This window comes from Hypomesus nipponensis, chromosome 27, assembly GCF_054491055.1.
Source record: "Hypomesus nipponensis isolate SF chromosome 27, ASM5449105v1, whole genome shotgun sequence".
Taxonomy (NCBI): domain Eukaryota; kingdom Metazoa; phylum Chordata; class Actinopteri; order Osmeriformes; family Osmeridae; genus Hypomesus; species Hypomesus nipponensis.
This window is the reverse complement of record NC_140387.1, coordinates 2,935,263-2,948,806: the sequence shown is the minus strand read 5'-3', so window position 1 is coordinate 2,948,806 and position 13,544 is coordinate 2,935,263. Positions and strand designations below refer to the sequence as shown.

Here is a 13,544-nt window from a genome sequence, read left to right as displayed (position 1 = left end):
GTGTGTTGTATGTGTGGCTACATGACAAACAGGCAAAGTAATACCTCATTAATCTCACCATAATGTCCAACATGTGTTCGTATAACAACAATCCAGTGAACAGAAAACTTAATTAGTTCTTTGCATCCTTGCAGTCTGAGATCTCACATCATTAACACATGAACTGTGACTGCGACACGCTATTGGCTGCAGAGCTGCGCGTTCTTCTGCGTGACTGTAGGGGGGCTGTGTTCTATCCTATGCTCGCGATGCTCTCTGTCACCGGAGAGAGGATTGAGTCTGAAAACTGAGATGCTGCCGTTGGCTGGGAATTGACTGACTCTGTCCACATCTTTTATGTATTGTACATTATTCTGAAACCGATACCTTTATTAAAGTAAAGCCGGGATAACGAAGCATTTTTTTGTTTGTTTACTGTTGCCTGTATTCAGCAGTGAAGATGGTTAGCGTTCTGACCGCAAGTGTTTATCAGGATGGGGAGACGATTAGCGGCGAGCCTAGGGGACCGGAGGCGGAGGAGACCAATGCCGAAACCCAGGCACAGTGCCGGGATGATTATTCAAAGGATGACCGCTCTCGAAGCATCGTCTGGAGAAACGTTATTCTCATGGTCCTCCTGCACACTGGGGCTGTCTATTCTCTCATCGTTATACCTCAAGCACAGCATCTTACCTGGATTTGGTGTAAGTCTGCAAGACAAAGAACTTGCCTTGTGTAACTCTCTTATCGTGCTTGTGTAACTTCAGCAAATTGCCATTGCAGCCTATTGAGCATTGGCTGTGCGTGCGTGATGAGAACCATGTAGCCAACTGTAGCCTGCGTTCAGTCTAAGAGAAGCCATAATACAATGCCTCAATGGCATCAGTAGGTCTTTTGCATGGTGTTTTCTTATCAATTTTACTCTGATTTCATAAATGAATGGAGGGAGTTTTGTGGTTTCAGTTTTGGGTTGTCGTTGGTCTCAGCTCATGATTCGAGAGCGGTGCGGAATCAGTCTAGGTTGATTTTAATGAACGAATACAGATGCAATTAAATCTGTTTAGCAGGTCGTCTCAATAGAAAATATTTTATTATCACAGGATTCTCATGACACTGTTTGTCTTGATCATCAAGGGTTTTAATAACTACCGGCAATCAGATTTTTGTTTTTTACTAAAATATAATTTTATTTAAATAATGATAACATTCATCCCACCCTCTATTTCATATGGGGCTGTAAAATTTGGTCATGAGTTCATAATTTTCGTCCAGTGACAGTTCCAAAGCTCCTGTCTAACAGGCATCATGAGACATCGGCCAACACAGCCCTCTAAGTGGAGCCCTTTCATTAGTCCTCTTGTCAATAGTAGGAAGGGGCTGCTATTTTTAGCCCTTCCTTCGGTTTAAAATCAACAAGCTACAGTAGATTACATAAAGGACCTTCAACAAACATCCAGTCCAGGTATAAAAGTCTTTAAAATGTGAAAAAAAGCCAAAAATCCAAGTCATAAGAGACCTGATCTCCTCTTAGCTGATCAAAAGCTAATTGAAGTGATGAGTGTTTTAAAGATGTATTTTCCATCCTCACGTTGTGTCTTGCAGCTTACGTTTGCTTCATCATCACAGCCCTGGGAGTGACAGCGGGGGCTCACCGCCTGTGGAGTCACAGATCCTACAAAGCCAAACTCCCCCTAAGGGTTTTCCTCGCTGCCGCTAACTCCATGGCCTTCCAGGTATAGATTGCTCTCGTGAAACCACAACCACCAATGCCGACACAACAACAGTCTTAAAATCTCAGAGTGAAACTACATTGGAGGTGTCCTGTTTTCAGTCTTGTACTCTGTGACAATATGAGTTGTCGTAATCGATCTCTTATTTTTGATTAAGTCAAGTGCTTTTTCCAAATCCAATACAGTGGGAGGTTTTCCAAAAGCTTTGATACGTCTCTGCCTTTGGTTGACTTTTTTTTTGTTGCATTTTTTCCCTGAACTTTTCTCGAGGGTTTAACTCTCACCAAAACCCCTGACAGAGACAGTGGAAGTTTCCTAATTAGTCCTTCGGGAAGTCACACAAAATCTCAGAAGAAAACATGGTCTCTCATGTTCCTAGCTTGACAGCACAAGTTCTTCTAAATCTCTGCCATCCTTATTTGTGCAGAAAAGACCCCTCAAAAATCCACTAGATAAACTGTTTTAAATCTCCCATGGGGACCTCTTGGTCCCATTAATTTCAAAGGTTAATGGGAGGAATTAACTTGCTGACCAATGTGCCCTTCTCACAAGACTTGTAATATATCACAAAAATATTTTCTAATTATGAACTGAGTAGAAAGTCATCTAACGCAGTGTGAAGTTAAATCACACGAATAAGAAATAAAACTCATGCGGAATAAACCTCGAAATGATATGTCCTCATTTGCAATTGTGGCCGTGTGTCTCCATCTCTAGAACGACATTTTAGAGTGGGCACGAGATCACCGCGTGCACCACAAGTGCTCGGAGACGGACGCCGATCCCCACAACGCCACACGTGGTTTCTTCTTCGCCCACATCGGCTGGCTGTTCGTGCGGAAACACCCGGCTGTCATAGAGAAAGGCAAAAAGCTGGACCTCACCGACCTCCTGGCAGACCCTGTCGTCCAGTTTCAGAGGAAGTGCGTCCCCAAAGCCTGTTTTTGTTTTTCATGTCACGAATCTCTTTGACCAAACTTGGGCAGAGTGATGTTGTGAAATAAAAAGGAGTTCCTGAAATGGAGAGTTCTCCAAAGAGATTTGAGGTCTTTCTGTGATTGTAGAGAGTATAAGAGAGTATTAGAGAGCTTATGATTTTGCCTTGGAACCCTAAAAGAAATGTGGATTCCCCAGATACAGTGTGTTTCTTTTTTTTTCTTAGGTACTACAAGACGTCAGTGTTGATCATGTGTTTTGCTCTCCCTACCCTGGTGCCGTGGTATTTCTGGGGAGAGAGCCTGTGGAACTCTTACTTCCTGGCTTGCATCCTGCGCTACACCCTTTCCCTCAACGTCACCTGGCTCGTCAACAGCGCCGCACACCTGTATGGCAACCAGCCCTATGACAAGACCATCAACCCTCGAGAGAACTGGTTTGTCACTTTTGGAGCTCTTGGTGAGTTTGGGCTGCTGGGGGGCAACTGTTAGAACCCTCAAACTCTGTCGCGTGTCACCATTCAGGAAATGGATATAAGAACGTTGTTGTTTTTTTTAATCCCTTCTCAACATGTATGTTATCTCAAATGTTTCTTCATGATCTCAGGTGAAGGATTCCACAACTTCCACCACACCTTCCCGTTCGACTACTCCACCAGTGAGTTTGGTCTGCGTTTCAACCCCACCACTTGCTTCATCGACCTCATGTGCTTTCTGGGGCTGGCCTACAACTGCAAGAAGGCCACTCCGCAGATAATACAGGCCCGCAAGCTAAGGACAGGAGATGGTAGTGCCTGAGGACTCCTCCGTGGCGGGGGCGGGGGTGGGGGAGTTACTGAAAAAAAGCCTGATGTTTTGTGCCACCCTTCATCAAAATTCCGTCACATTTTGTTCTGACACATGGATGAGCTGTTCCTTTTTCCATCCTAAAATGAATTAAGATGGGGTTTTACTTTTAACTAGGTGCAAAGGGGTTGGATTTGGTTTTTAAATAGATTAAATACCCAGTTGTCAAGCAGGTGATTGTGAGTCAGCTGTTGCTCTCATTGGTTCAGAGCCCAGCTCTCACTGAAGCCCCCAGAGGAAACGTGAGGTAAATTAGAGGTATGAAATCAAAGTGCGACCTCTGTTGCGTTGATGTTTCCGTTAAATATGATTGATCATGAGCCAGTGCGGTTTTTCTGCCTTACCGTTCATCAGAATGTATTTGCATTGAGATTCCTGTTCGGGTCATGGTAGTATGTCTATCTATTGTCTGACAAGACGACATCCATCATTCAGGCTCTGAACCATTCACAAGATAAGCCTGAAAGAAGGTTGGAAGGAAATTTGTATTGAGCATTGTGTCCAAATTGATGTTAAATTTGAATATGATGATAATTCAATGTTAAAATAAGTGGAGGACTAATTGACTTTGGTGTGGAACAGACATTCATTTTGTCAGCCAGAATGTCTTCAAATAGCTTTTAGCGCTTTTACCCATGTTTCCAACCATGTTTCTGAAAATCTCTAAATGGGAAAATCGTTGTCATATAATAACATACAAAGACAGATTATCTCTACGAATAGTGTAGTAAGTTGACATAATGGGGCCAGTCTGAGAAATTGGTGAGTTCTTACTACCCACTAGTAGAAATTATATTATTATAGACTGCATGTGCATTAACACAGTTTACGCGTACGAGTCATGTATTCCCTCCTCCTTAACACTCCCACTGCTCTCAGGTATTCCAGCCGTGAGTGTGTGTGTCACATGTGGGGGTTGCTCAGACAATGTCAGATGTATGTTGGAAAATATTCTTCTATAACGTTGCCATTTAGTGCTTCTTCCTATGCTGTACACATTTATATCAAAACATGTAGTGAGTTGAGCTTGTGTGTTATATGCCTGTGTCCCACTCAAAGTTAGGATGCTATGTATGGAATGACTGTTTGTATACCTTAACTGTCTTGTGTGGGTTTTTTACTGTGTCTGGATGAATATACGCTTAAATATATATTGGTTTAGATCATTGTTATCAATAACATCGTCTCCCACGTCTTTCTTCTGTCCTGTACGCTAAGCAGGGTTGACTCGCTTAGCCCAAAATGAGGCCTGCACAGCCAAACTGTCACTATGATTGTGTAAACTGCCGAGATCACATGACAGCAATCAGTTAGCTGTCAACTCCGGTGTTCTTTAACGAGGCAGGAAAACAAATGTTTTAGTTGACACTTGATGAAGAAAGCTAATGATTAATTGATTGCAGATGGTAACCTGGCAACCTGGTCTGCTCGTCACTGGACTGTGCCAGAAAGCAAGAGTCAATCCTGAGTGGTGGAGGATTAGCCTACTGCGTGTGTCGCTTCATCAACGTGAAATTGGCTGACAGGAATTTCAACAGGAGGTTCTTTGTGCTTGAGTGTTGACTTTTGTGCCATGCATTAGAAAAAAATAGATTTTTAAATAAAATGTTGCGGTGTTGTATGATTAGCCTACCGTTGTCTTTTTGTGGGGTGTGGCTATTTACTAATACATGACTGCCAGTGTGTAGTAGGCCTATCTATGGTGGCACGGTTTAATCTCAAAACAGCCCTGGCTGCCACAGGTGGCCTGGCCGAGGTCTGGAGCTTTCAGGTAGATCACGGTTGGTAGACTTTCGAAAGTAATAAAGCCTGCTATTCTGGCATCGTCCTGGGAATCCTTTCAGCTGCAAAGATTTCCAAGAGACGATTTCGAACGCCGCGGTCCATGCTAATATTGTCCCCTCAATTTCCCAAATTTGATTCCCAGCATGGTTTTACCGCACGTTTTTCTGTTGGAGAAACCAGAATTGTAAAATGGACACATAAGATGAGAAGAGGACGAAGTTTGGTCGAAAGAGGAGCCGATTAAACCCCAAGCTGTTCAATTTTTTGTGCCTGCCGATTGAAAGGAGCCTTGGTTAAATCAATAACTCCAGGTATTACAATTGTTTAGGATTCTCTCTCTAGGTCTACCCCAGACTCATCAGTTTCAAGTACGGATGTTTTATCTTTCGTAGCGCAGTAATAAATAAGTAGCCTAGTGCCTGTTTGAAGATAATGGTTAATTTTACAGGCTTCCAATAATTAAACTGTTGTTTGTCTGCTGTAGTGCCTAATATTGGGTTGAGCCATCCAGAATACACTGTCAAAACGAGTTAGCCATAACAATAGATTTTGTTGTTAATGGCCATGTCTGATTAGCAATGTTTCGTGAAAACGACGTGCACGCATCACATCGTTGTGGTCTGTCTTAACCGCATTTTGGAAACGGACGGAAAACACGAGGGAACAGGCGCTGTCCAGTGGCAAGGGTGCTGAAAAGGATCACTACGTGCCGCCGAGGGAAATACACAGTTTATTGCTTACAACGGAGTCATCGCGTCTGCATTTAGCGGCCACCACAGCCAGAATATATGTGGGGGGATATAAAGCTGGTAGCATGTCGAGAACTTGTGCAGAACCATGCGTAGGCCTATCGGTTTTTTCTTTGTAAATTGAAAGGCCACATCCGAGGTTCGTAAGTCGACATTTTGCCTTTAGGCTAGTTGTCATGCTGAACCAGACAAATCGATTCACCCACGTTTTGTTTTGTTGAACTGTGGGTTGAAATAGTGAGTGTGAGCTCGCGAGATCGGGATGTTTCGCCAGTTTCTAGGTGATTTAAACTGATGGCAAAATAAGTGGTTACACCTCATTCCTGTTTCCTGCTTGTCAACAGGAGGCAACATGAGGAAGTGCAGCCCGTGGACGTTTCTCCCTGTTATGTATTCTGTCTTCACAGCGGCCGGACTGTGGGTTGTGTAAGTTAATTATATGATATATTTTCTCTCTATTTCTGTCTCTAGTTCTCTCTGTCTCTCTGTCTCTCTCTCTCTCACACACACACGCGCGCATAAAAACAAGAGACAGACAGCTTTGACAGCTCGCAACGTCATGACGTCATTTCCCTAGTAACAAAGTGACTCTTCACAGGTACTTCATAGCTGTTGAAGATGAAAAAATAACACCTCTAAGCTCGGAATACAAGTAAGGCTCTTTTACGACAGTATTAGAAGTTTAAATAAAAGCAGGAGTACTAATTAAACGACATGTCTGTTTTTCCCAGACGATCTGGATCAAAGTCACCCCCTTACATTAGGTACAGTACAAACAGACATCATTAGATTAGCAGTTTATATTTGCCTGTCAGACTCATCAATAATTAATTTGTACTTCTCTCGTTTCAGCATTGCAGGCAACGCTCCACCTGCCAGCTGTGTGTTTAGCCAGGTCATGAACTTGGCAGCATTTGTGGGTAGGACTGAGGCTACTGTGTTCATGTTCATTAAAAAAAACATGTTTTTTTTATGCCCCAAGGGATTAGTTAAGAGCAAGTACAATGGGAATAATGTTATCGATTTACTATAGCCGTATCTTAAGTTTGCTTTCCTCACCTTATCCATCCTGTTCCTTCCCCCCTCTATTTCTCTTAGGATTCATCATCGGAGTCCTCAGATATCTACAGCTGAAGCCCAGAGTGCACACACCTTGGCTGAACATTGGCAGTCTGGTGGCCATGTCCCTGGCCTGTTTCGGAATGACCCTGGTAGGAAACTTTCAGGTACGGTATATCAAGCTCCTCTAAAATCCACCGGGTGAAAACGCAGGGAGGTTTTCTGACCGTGGAAATAATGACGTCGCAGACGTGAATGAATGACGACATGCCTTTCTCGGGTCCAGCTGTCAAGTGACGAGGAGATCCACAATATTGGCACGTCCATGACGTTTGGGTTGGGAACCCTGTTCTGCTGGGTGCAGTCGTTCGTCACCCTCAAGGTGAACTTGAGGAACGAGGGCAGGCGGGCATGCATCCCTCGCTTCCTCTTGTCTGGTGCCGTCACTGCCTGCATGTTGCTGTGTATCCTTCCTCACTAACACAAGACTGAATTGATTTCAGATCAATGAGAGTTGAACCTTCAAGCTGAATATTATTGAATCTTTTTTTTTTTTTTTTTACTTCAGCAACTCCTGACATGACTGAATTAAAATTACGTTGCACATATCTGTGTTCCAACATTTCAAATCGTTTCTACCTCACGCACTTCACCTGCACGGAATCCACAATTTCAGTGTACACACAATATGTATGCTACTCGACCCGCTGTCGGGACTTTAACCCTTAACCCCGTGCGGGCCAGATTTTGTGCTGATGGCCCAGCGCCTCCACATGCACGCTGCGCGGGCGCAGTGGGCTCTGGTTATGTTCTTCCTTGGCTTCCTGGGATCCTTCGCCATCGAGTTCCGCCACTACCACTTCGAGATCGTCTGCATGGACGACCGTGACCCTCCCCTCAGTCTGTCCGAAACCTTCTCCGAAGTCTCCGAGTACCAGTCTGACCAACTATAGTGTCGGAAAACGATGCTTTAAAAAGTTGTCTTTTAGTCGTCACATGTCTGGGGATTTGAGATTCGATGCTGCATCTATCGTATTAGAGGTCAGATAACTAAACTGGCTATCCAAAACAAAAAACCTGTCAGAATCTGGCATTTTCCTCACCAGTGTTGTCATGGGTAACCCCTGTAGCATATTTATGGTACTGTAGCTGTTGCCAACGGGTTGACATTAGTTACTGATTCAGCCTCGTAGCACTGCATGTCTGTCTGCCTGTTTGAATGTTATCACTGAAACTGGATGAACACGATTCCTTATTTCACAAGCACTAAAAAGCGTTGTACCCTTTGAAGAGCACAAAGGAGAAAAACGAATCTCCCAATTACTGGTGGACTTCCTGAAACATGATCTGATTTGAATGACGATGCATGATCCATGGAGATTTAAGATCTCTTTACCCAAATCTCGCTCATACCATGTAGACCTTTCTGACATTTACACTCAGGTGTACTGTGAGGGGAGCAATGGAAACATGTGGGTGTATCACCATCTTTCACGTCCACTTATAGGACCACATCAGAGTGGATTCTGTCTTCCTATTTACCTACCTCTGTAGAACCACAGAAACAGGGAGTCAGACAGCTAAGTGGTGAGGGAGTCGGGCTAGTAATCAGAAGGTTGCTGGATCGATGCCATGCCAAAAAAAAAAAAAAAAGACGATGTGTCCTTGGGCAAGGCACTTCACCCTACTTGCCTCGGGGGGAATGTCCTTGTACTTACTGTAAGTCGCTCATCCAGAGCGTCTGCTAAATGACTAAATGTAAATTTAAAACAAGCAAACAGGAAGCTCTGCCTCTAGGGCAAAAGAAAAACTGGTGGTTGATCTCAGACATGACATTTTTTTTAATCACCAGTCATACAATTTTGAATATTTTGTAGTTCATTAACCACGCTTATATGACTATCGTTACCGTGACCACTGACATGCATCTCAATGATGTTCTGTGCTTTGTAAATATTTCACAATAAAACCTTGACAGAACCGGTCCTACAGTCCTTGTTCTGTACACCTTATCATGTTTCAAGAGGAATACATTTACTTCACTATCTGTGGCAGACATGAAAAACAAATCAGAGCTACAAAAAGAGGTGATTCAACTTAAATATGATTTTAAAAGGGTAAAAATAAAATAAAAATAAAACATTACTAAGTGACTAAATCCCTGACAGGTGTTTAACATGTGCAGTCAGTTGATCAGTGAACACTTGATGCTTGTTCTCGACATACACAGTACTCTGTTTGTCCCCGACACTACAGATCTACAGCCAAACCCCCTTCTGCCTCCACAACCTGGCTCAGCAGCAGACCCCAGACCCTGCAGTGGCTCCGAGTACACAGATGAAAAAGGGTTGATGTCCGTTTGTCTTGAAAGATTTGAGTTGAGTGAAAGTGATACGCTTGTTAGCCCTCCGGCTAGCTAACCGGAGCACCAACCATATCACCGTCACCTCTTAAGTCCTCCCATTCAGGACCGTGGACGTAAACAAGGACAAAACCTAGGTGTTTAGGGAACAGGGAGGGGAAAAGGAACAAGGGAACCCGAGTCTCCGTGGCTCTCGTCCTCTCCCGCGCCAGGCTCTTCCCGCGTCACGCTTTGCCCGCGTCAGGCTCTGCCCGTCACCTCCAGCTGGCAGAAGGAGGTGACGACGCTGTAGTGAGCCTCCTCCTCCTCAGTCAGCTCCACGTTTCCTGGACGGACCACCATCACCACGTTCACCCCCGCGTCCTCTGCGGCCTTGGCCTCTGTAATCACACCCACACACTGTAGCTTACGCTTGTTTTCTCATGACACACAGTCACCTCCACAGCCCCGGCCTTTAATGAAAGTCCAGCTCTCGAATGGCCAGGAGCGCCACAATATTGGCACGTCCAGAATGGCAAGGCACAGCCTACCCCGTGTGATGTCTGTCAAGAAGGTGATTTCTTCGGTTCGACAGCCGATCCTCTCCGCGATCCTCTCATAGCTCTTACTCTCCACCTTTGCACCCATGTTGGTGTCAAAATGACCATCAAATAACTGGGGCGGAGGGAGTAACAAAACAAACATGCAAAATATTGTTCTGTCAATCACCAAACAATCGCCAAACATGGTTCATCGAATAAAAACATATCTCACAGTGATACTGACATCACTGCATGGGAAATGTATACAAATGTAGCGCATACGTGTGATTCATAACATGCAAGATGAAAGGAAAAGGGGGGGGGGGGGGGGAATGCTCACATCTAGAACGTCTCCTTCTACGGAGAACCCAAACAGCAGTTTCTGTGCCTCCACGCTTCCAGAGGAGTAGATGTAGATCCTGAGGCCCTGACGTCTCCAACGCCTGACGGAGGGGACCACATCCTGGTACACCCTGCACCACGCAGGAACAACACAGGATCAGACATCAACCACATCCTGGTACACCCTGCACCACACAGGAACAGCCATCAACTTATCGATTTAGTTACATTTAGTTATTTAGCAGACGCTCTCATCCAGAGCGACTTACAGTAAGTACAGGGCCTTATTCCCCTGAGGCAAGTAGGGTGAAGTGCCTTGCCCAAGGACACAATGTCATTTTGCACGGCCAGAAATTGAACCGGAAACCTTCTGATTACTAGCCCGATTCCCTAACCACTAAGCCACCTGACTCCCTTTGGTCATCCCTTAAACTGGATGCAGTATTACCAGCACAGGCATCCATATCATGAGGAATATGAGTTATTGATTTCCCTGAATATTACAGACATCCTGCAGTTTTTTTCCCCACCAGATTAACCAAACCCAAACTGACACAGCATAACCCTACAACACCTAAGCACTGAACACATTCCATCAGCATAAAACCAATCCTTCAAAATAGTTAGTTTTATGGGTTTGAATTTTATGATATGAAAAACAAACAAAAAACAAACAAACATGCCAAGCAAGCCCAGCTGGGCTTCATCAAAAGGGAACACTTCAGGCTACTTACTCGCCTTTGATTCTCCCTGCAGCGTAGGCTGCTCTCCACATGTGACCCTGGATCTGTTTGAGCGCCGTGGTCTTCCTGTCTGCTGCCATTTGCCACAGAACGTTCTCCACCACCTCCCGGATGGCCTTCTCCTCATCCGTGTGAACCGTCTGGTCGAGGGCGTGGACCGCACACGCCCGGTTCTGCCTCATGTCCTCCTCAACCTGTCACGAGGGGTGAGGGGGTGGGTTGGGGTGTGGTCATTAACTTGTCTCAAGGATCGGAATCAGGTGGCTGAGCGGTTAGGGAATCGGGCTAGTAATCGGAAGGTCGCCAGTTCGATTCCCGGCCGAGTCAAAATGACATTGTGTCCTTGGGCAAGGCACTTTACCCTACTTGCCTCGGGGGGAATGTCCCTGTACTTACTGTAAGTCTCTCTGGATAAGAGCGTCTGCTAAATGACTAAATGTAAATGTTGTTTAACGGATCAGAATCCATCTGTAATACGTAGTGAGACATAAGCCAGTCTGTGACCCTCTAACCCCAGTAGTGTTATGTGGATTCTTTATCGACTCCTGTGAAGACCTTTCTAAATAGGCATCACTACGTTCCCAGTATCAAGTCAAACAGACTTTTTCACAATATTACCCAATAGCATATGCTGGGAAACACTAATCAGACAAATCACATTATATATATAAAAAAAATGGCTTACAGGAAACCAAACAGGAAACAATTAGGCCTTGGCCTGTATCCTATCCTGGCTTGCATCAAGCATTTCTGACCACCATTCTATCATTCAACAAACTCTGTGGGAGGTAACTGGTGTCATTAAGTCTATTGATTTAGAGGCCACCTGGTCTATAATTTCCCCTGACTGCAATATGGCAGAAGACCCCATTTTTGAATACATTACCAGTTAAGCGCAACCAGTGTGCAAGGCCCCTAAGCTGCCTTCCAGGTAGCAGATTTTTCATCTGATATACTAAAATGCAGATAACACAGTGACCATCTCCAGCGGAGGTATCCAGCTGAAAGATAATGGTCTTCTGCAAACGAAATCTCCTGAACTCACATCATCCCAGTACAGCCTCATCTGGCCCAGAGGTCTGGGATGCCAAGCACTTCGAAAGATATTCAACGAATCAAATTCTGCCCTTGGGGAATGGCTTAGTTGAGGTCAAATTTAACTCCATGACAGGACATATAAAACGGGAGGTATGTAGGTGATGTCTATTTCTGTTGAAAAACATGGTCAAAGACTGTCTTATTTTATCGGATGGAGTGGCTCTTAATTAACCGCAATCAGTTGTTAAACAGTAGTTCAAACAGCAGTACAATCAAAAAGTATTTCAACCGACAGAACGATGCGTATACCGGGGAATTGTTTGTGATTGTGGTTCCTGGATAACAGGATATCTCAAATGTGTCTAACAATGTTAGAAAACGACCAAGACGCTCAAAACTGACCTGTTTTTTCAGAAGGTGCACGTCTTGCTTGCACTCATCTTCTTCCCAGTGCTCCGACAGATAATCCTCGAGATGCTCCTTTATGTACGGAAATAAGATGTCCTGCAAGAGAAAATGTGTTTCATGTATTTGTCTAGCTTCGGCCATATCACCAAATTCATAACACAAATGTACAAATTACCAAAACATACAGTACACAAACATAGCTAAAAATGTGTTCAAGAGCGTTGACCGACCTTTACAAAAGTGATAGGTGTTGTGGTCCCTTCAATATCAAGTAGGAGAGCACTAGTATTAGCAGGAATTGCAACCGTAGCCATTCTTCCAGCGAGCCCGCACAGCTAGCTAATGCTAGCTGTCTAACAAAGCGTTATTTCCACACAATCAAGAGAAAGCCGAATCAAACCTGTTTGAAAGTTACAAATTACTGATTGGTGAATTTGAATAACATCGGTTATTTACAAATTCGAAATGACAGTCTGAAGGACAAAATACGAAAAAGCAAAAGGCAACGAAAGCGGCAACGCTCACATGGATGGAGCAGTGCCCGTGCGTGGAGCACGAGGACGCAGACACCGTCCGGGGCGTGGACAGGGAACATTCATTCCAGAATCTTTCTGGCAGAATGCCGTGTCCTCATAATATGAAGCCTATACCCTTATTTCCCGTCCCCTTTCAATTATGAGGTTATATATATCTGCCCATTTACAAATCTTGACATACGATAAAACGATGAGACTTTTCAAATTGAACATTCAAATATAAAAATTCAAAGCACACAGAAAAATATAACTTCGGTGCAAATCCCGCACCCTTAGCCGTAAATGATGAGCGTTTGACCACCATCTCGTTGGGACGTCGATATCATACTTTTTAAATATCCTGGCTGTGAGTTACTGTGTTATGTTACTGTGATCCTTATGTATATAACAAGTTTCATTTAGTACACCAGCCTTTTACACTTTCCCCCAGTGAAGTCTGTTCAGTGTTCACAGTGTTAAAAAAAAAACTGGTGTATAGATGAAACTGGTTATACAAAATGATCACAGTAAC

General features: G+C 44.2%; 3 protein-coding genes across 3 annotated transcripts; 2 read left to right on the top strand and 1 right to left on the bottom strand.

Annotated features, from left to right (window-relative positions):
* Positions 1-77: 77 nt before the first annotated feature.
* On the top strand, positions 78-5,099 carry LOC146220412 (stearoyl-CoA desaturase 5-like). Its single transcript, XM_084693353.1, has 5 exons — positions 78-683; positions 1,582-1,712; positions 2,427-2,632; positions 2,872-3,104; positions 3,252-5,099. The coding sequence occupies exons 1-5, from the start codon at positions 440-442 to the stop codon at positions 3,440-3,442; spliced, it is 1,005 nt and encodes a 334-aa protein (XP_084549479.1). The 5' UTR covers positions 78-439; the 3' UTR covers positions 3,443-5,099.
* A 1,241-nt stretch (positions 5,100-6,340) lies between these two features.
* On the top strand, positions 6,341-8,913 carry tmem150c (transmembrane protein 150C). The gene is made up of 7 exons (XM_084693515.1): positions 6,341-6,450; positions 6,623-6,676; positions 6,756-6,788; positions 6,877-6,944; positions 7,123-7,250; positions 7,370-7,547; positions 7,828-8,913. The coding sequence occupies exons 1-7, from the start codon at positions 6,377-6,379 to the stop codon at positions 8,034-8,036; spliced, it is 744 nt and encodes a 247-aa protein (XP_084549641.1). The 5' UTR covers positions 6,341-6,376; the 3' UTR covers positions 8,037-8,913.
* On the bottom strand, positions 8,901-13,153 carry enoph1 (enolase-phosphatase 1). Its single transcript, XM_084693514.1, has 6 exons — positions 12,728-13,153; positions 12,492-12,593; positions 11,043-11,245; positions 10,307-10,439; positions 9,976-10,099; positions 8,901-9,825 (listed from the first exon to the last, which is right to left on the bottom strand). The coding sequence occupies exons 1-6, from the start codon at positions 12,809-12,811 to the stop codon at positions 9,686-9,688; spliced, it is 786 nt and encodes a 261-aa protein (XP_084549640.1). The 5' UTR covers positions 12,812-13,153; the 3' UTR covers positions 8,901-9,685.
* Positions 13,154-13,544: the final 391 nt, after the last annotated feature.

Excerpts from the sequence above, each read along its gene's own strand:
- LOC146220412 (XM_084693353.1), top strand. The coding sequence starts at position 440 with ATGGTTAGCGTTCTGACCGCAAGTGTTTATCAGGATGGGGAGACGATT. Across the intron at positions 1,713-2,426 it reads CTAACTCCATGGCCTTCCAG|AACGACATTTTAGAGTGGGC; the intron begins GTATAGATTGCT and ends CTCCATCTCTAG. Across the intron at positions 3,105-3,251 it reads TGTCACTTTTGGAGCTCTTG|GTGAAGGATTCCACAACTTC; the intron begins GTGAGTTTGGGC and ends TCATGATCTCAG.
- tmem150c (XM_084693515.1), top strand. The coding sequence starts at position 6,377 with ATGAGGAAGTGCAGCCCGTGGACGTTTCTCCCTGTTATGTATTCTGTC. Across the intron at positions 6,945-7,122 it reads GAACTTGGCAGCATTTGTGG|GATTCATCATCGGAGTCCTC; the intron begins GTAGGACTGAGG and ends TATTTCTCTTAG. Across the intron at positions 7,251-7,369 it reads CCCTGGTAGGAAACTTTCAG|CTGTCAAGTGACGAGGAGAT; the intron begins GTACGGTATATC and ends TCTCGGGTCCAG.
- enoph1 (XM_084693514.1), bottom strand. The coding sequence starts at position 12,811 with ATGGCTACGGTTGCAATTCCTGCTAATACTAGTGCTCTCCTACTTGAT. Across the intron at positions 10,440-11,042 it reads GCAGGGAGAATCAAAGGCGA|GGTGTACCAGGATGTGGTCC; the intron begins GTAAGTAGCCTG and ends TGCGTGGTGCAG. Across the intron at positions 9,826-9,975 it reads CTTGACAGACATCACACGGG|AGGCCAAGGCCGCAGAGGAC; the intron begins GTAGGCTGTGCC and ends GTGTGATTACAG.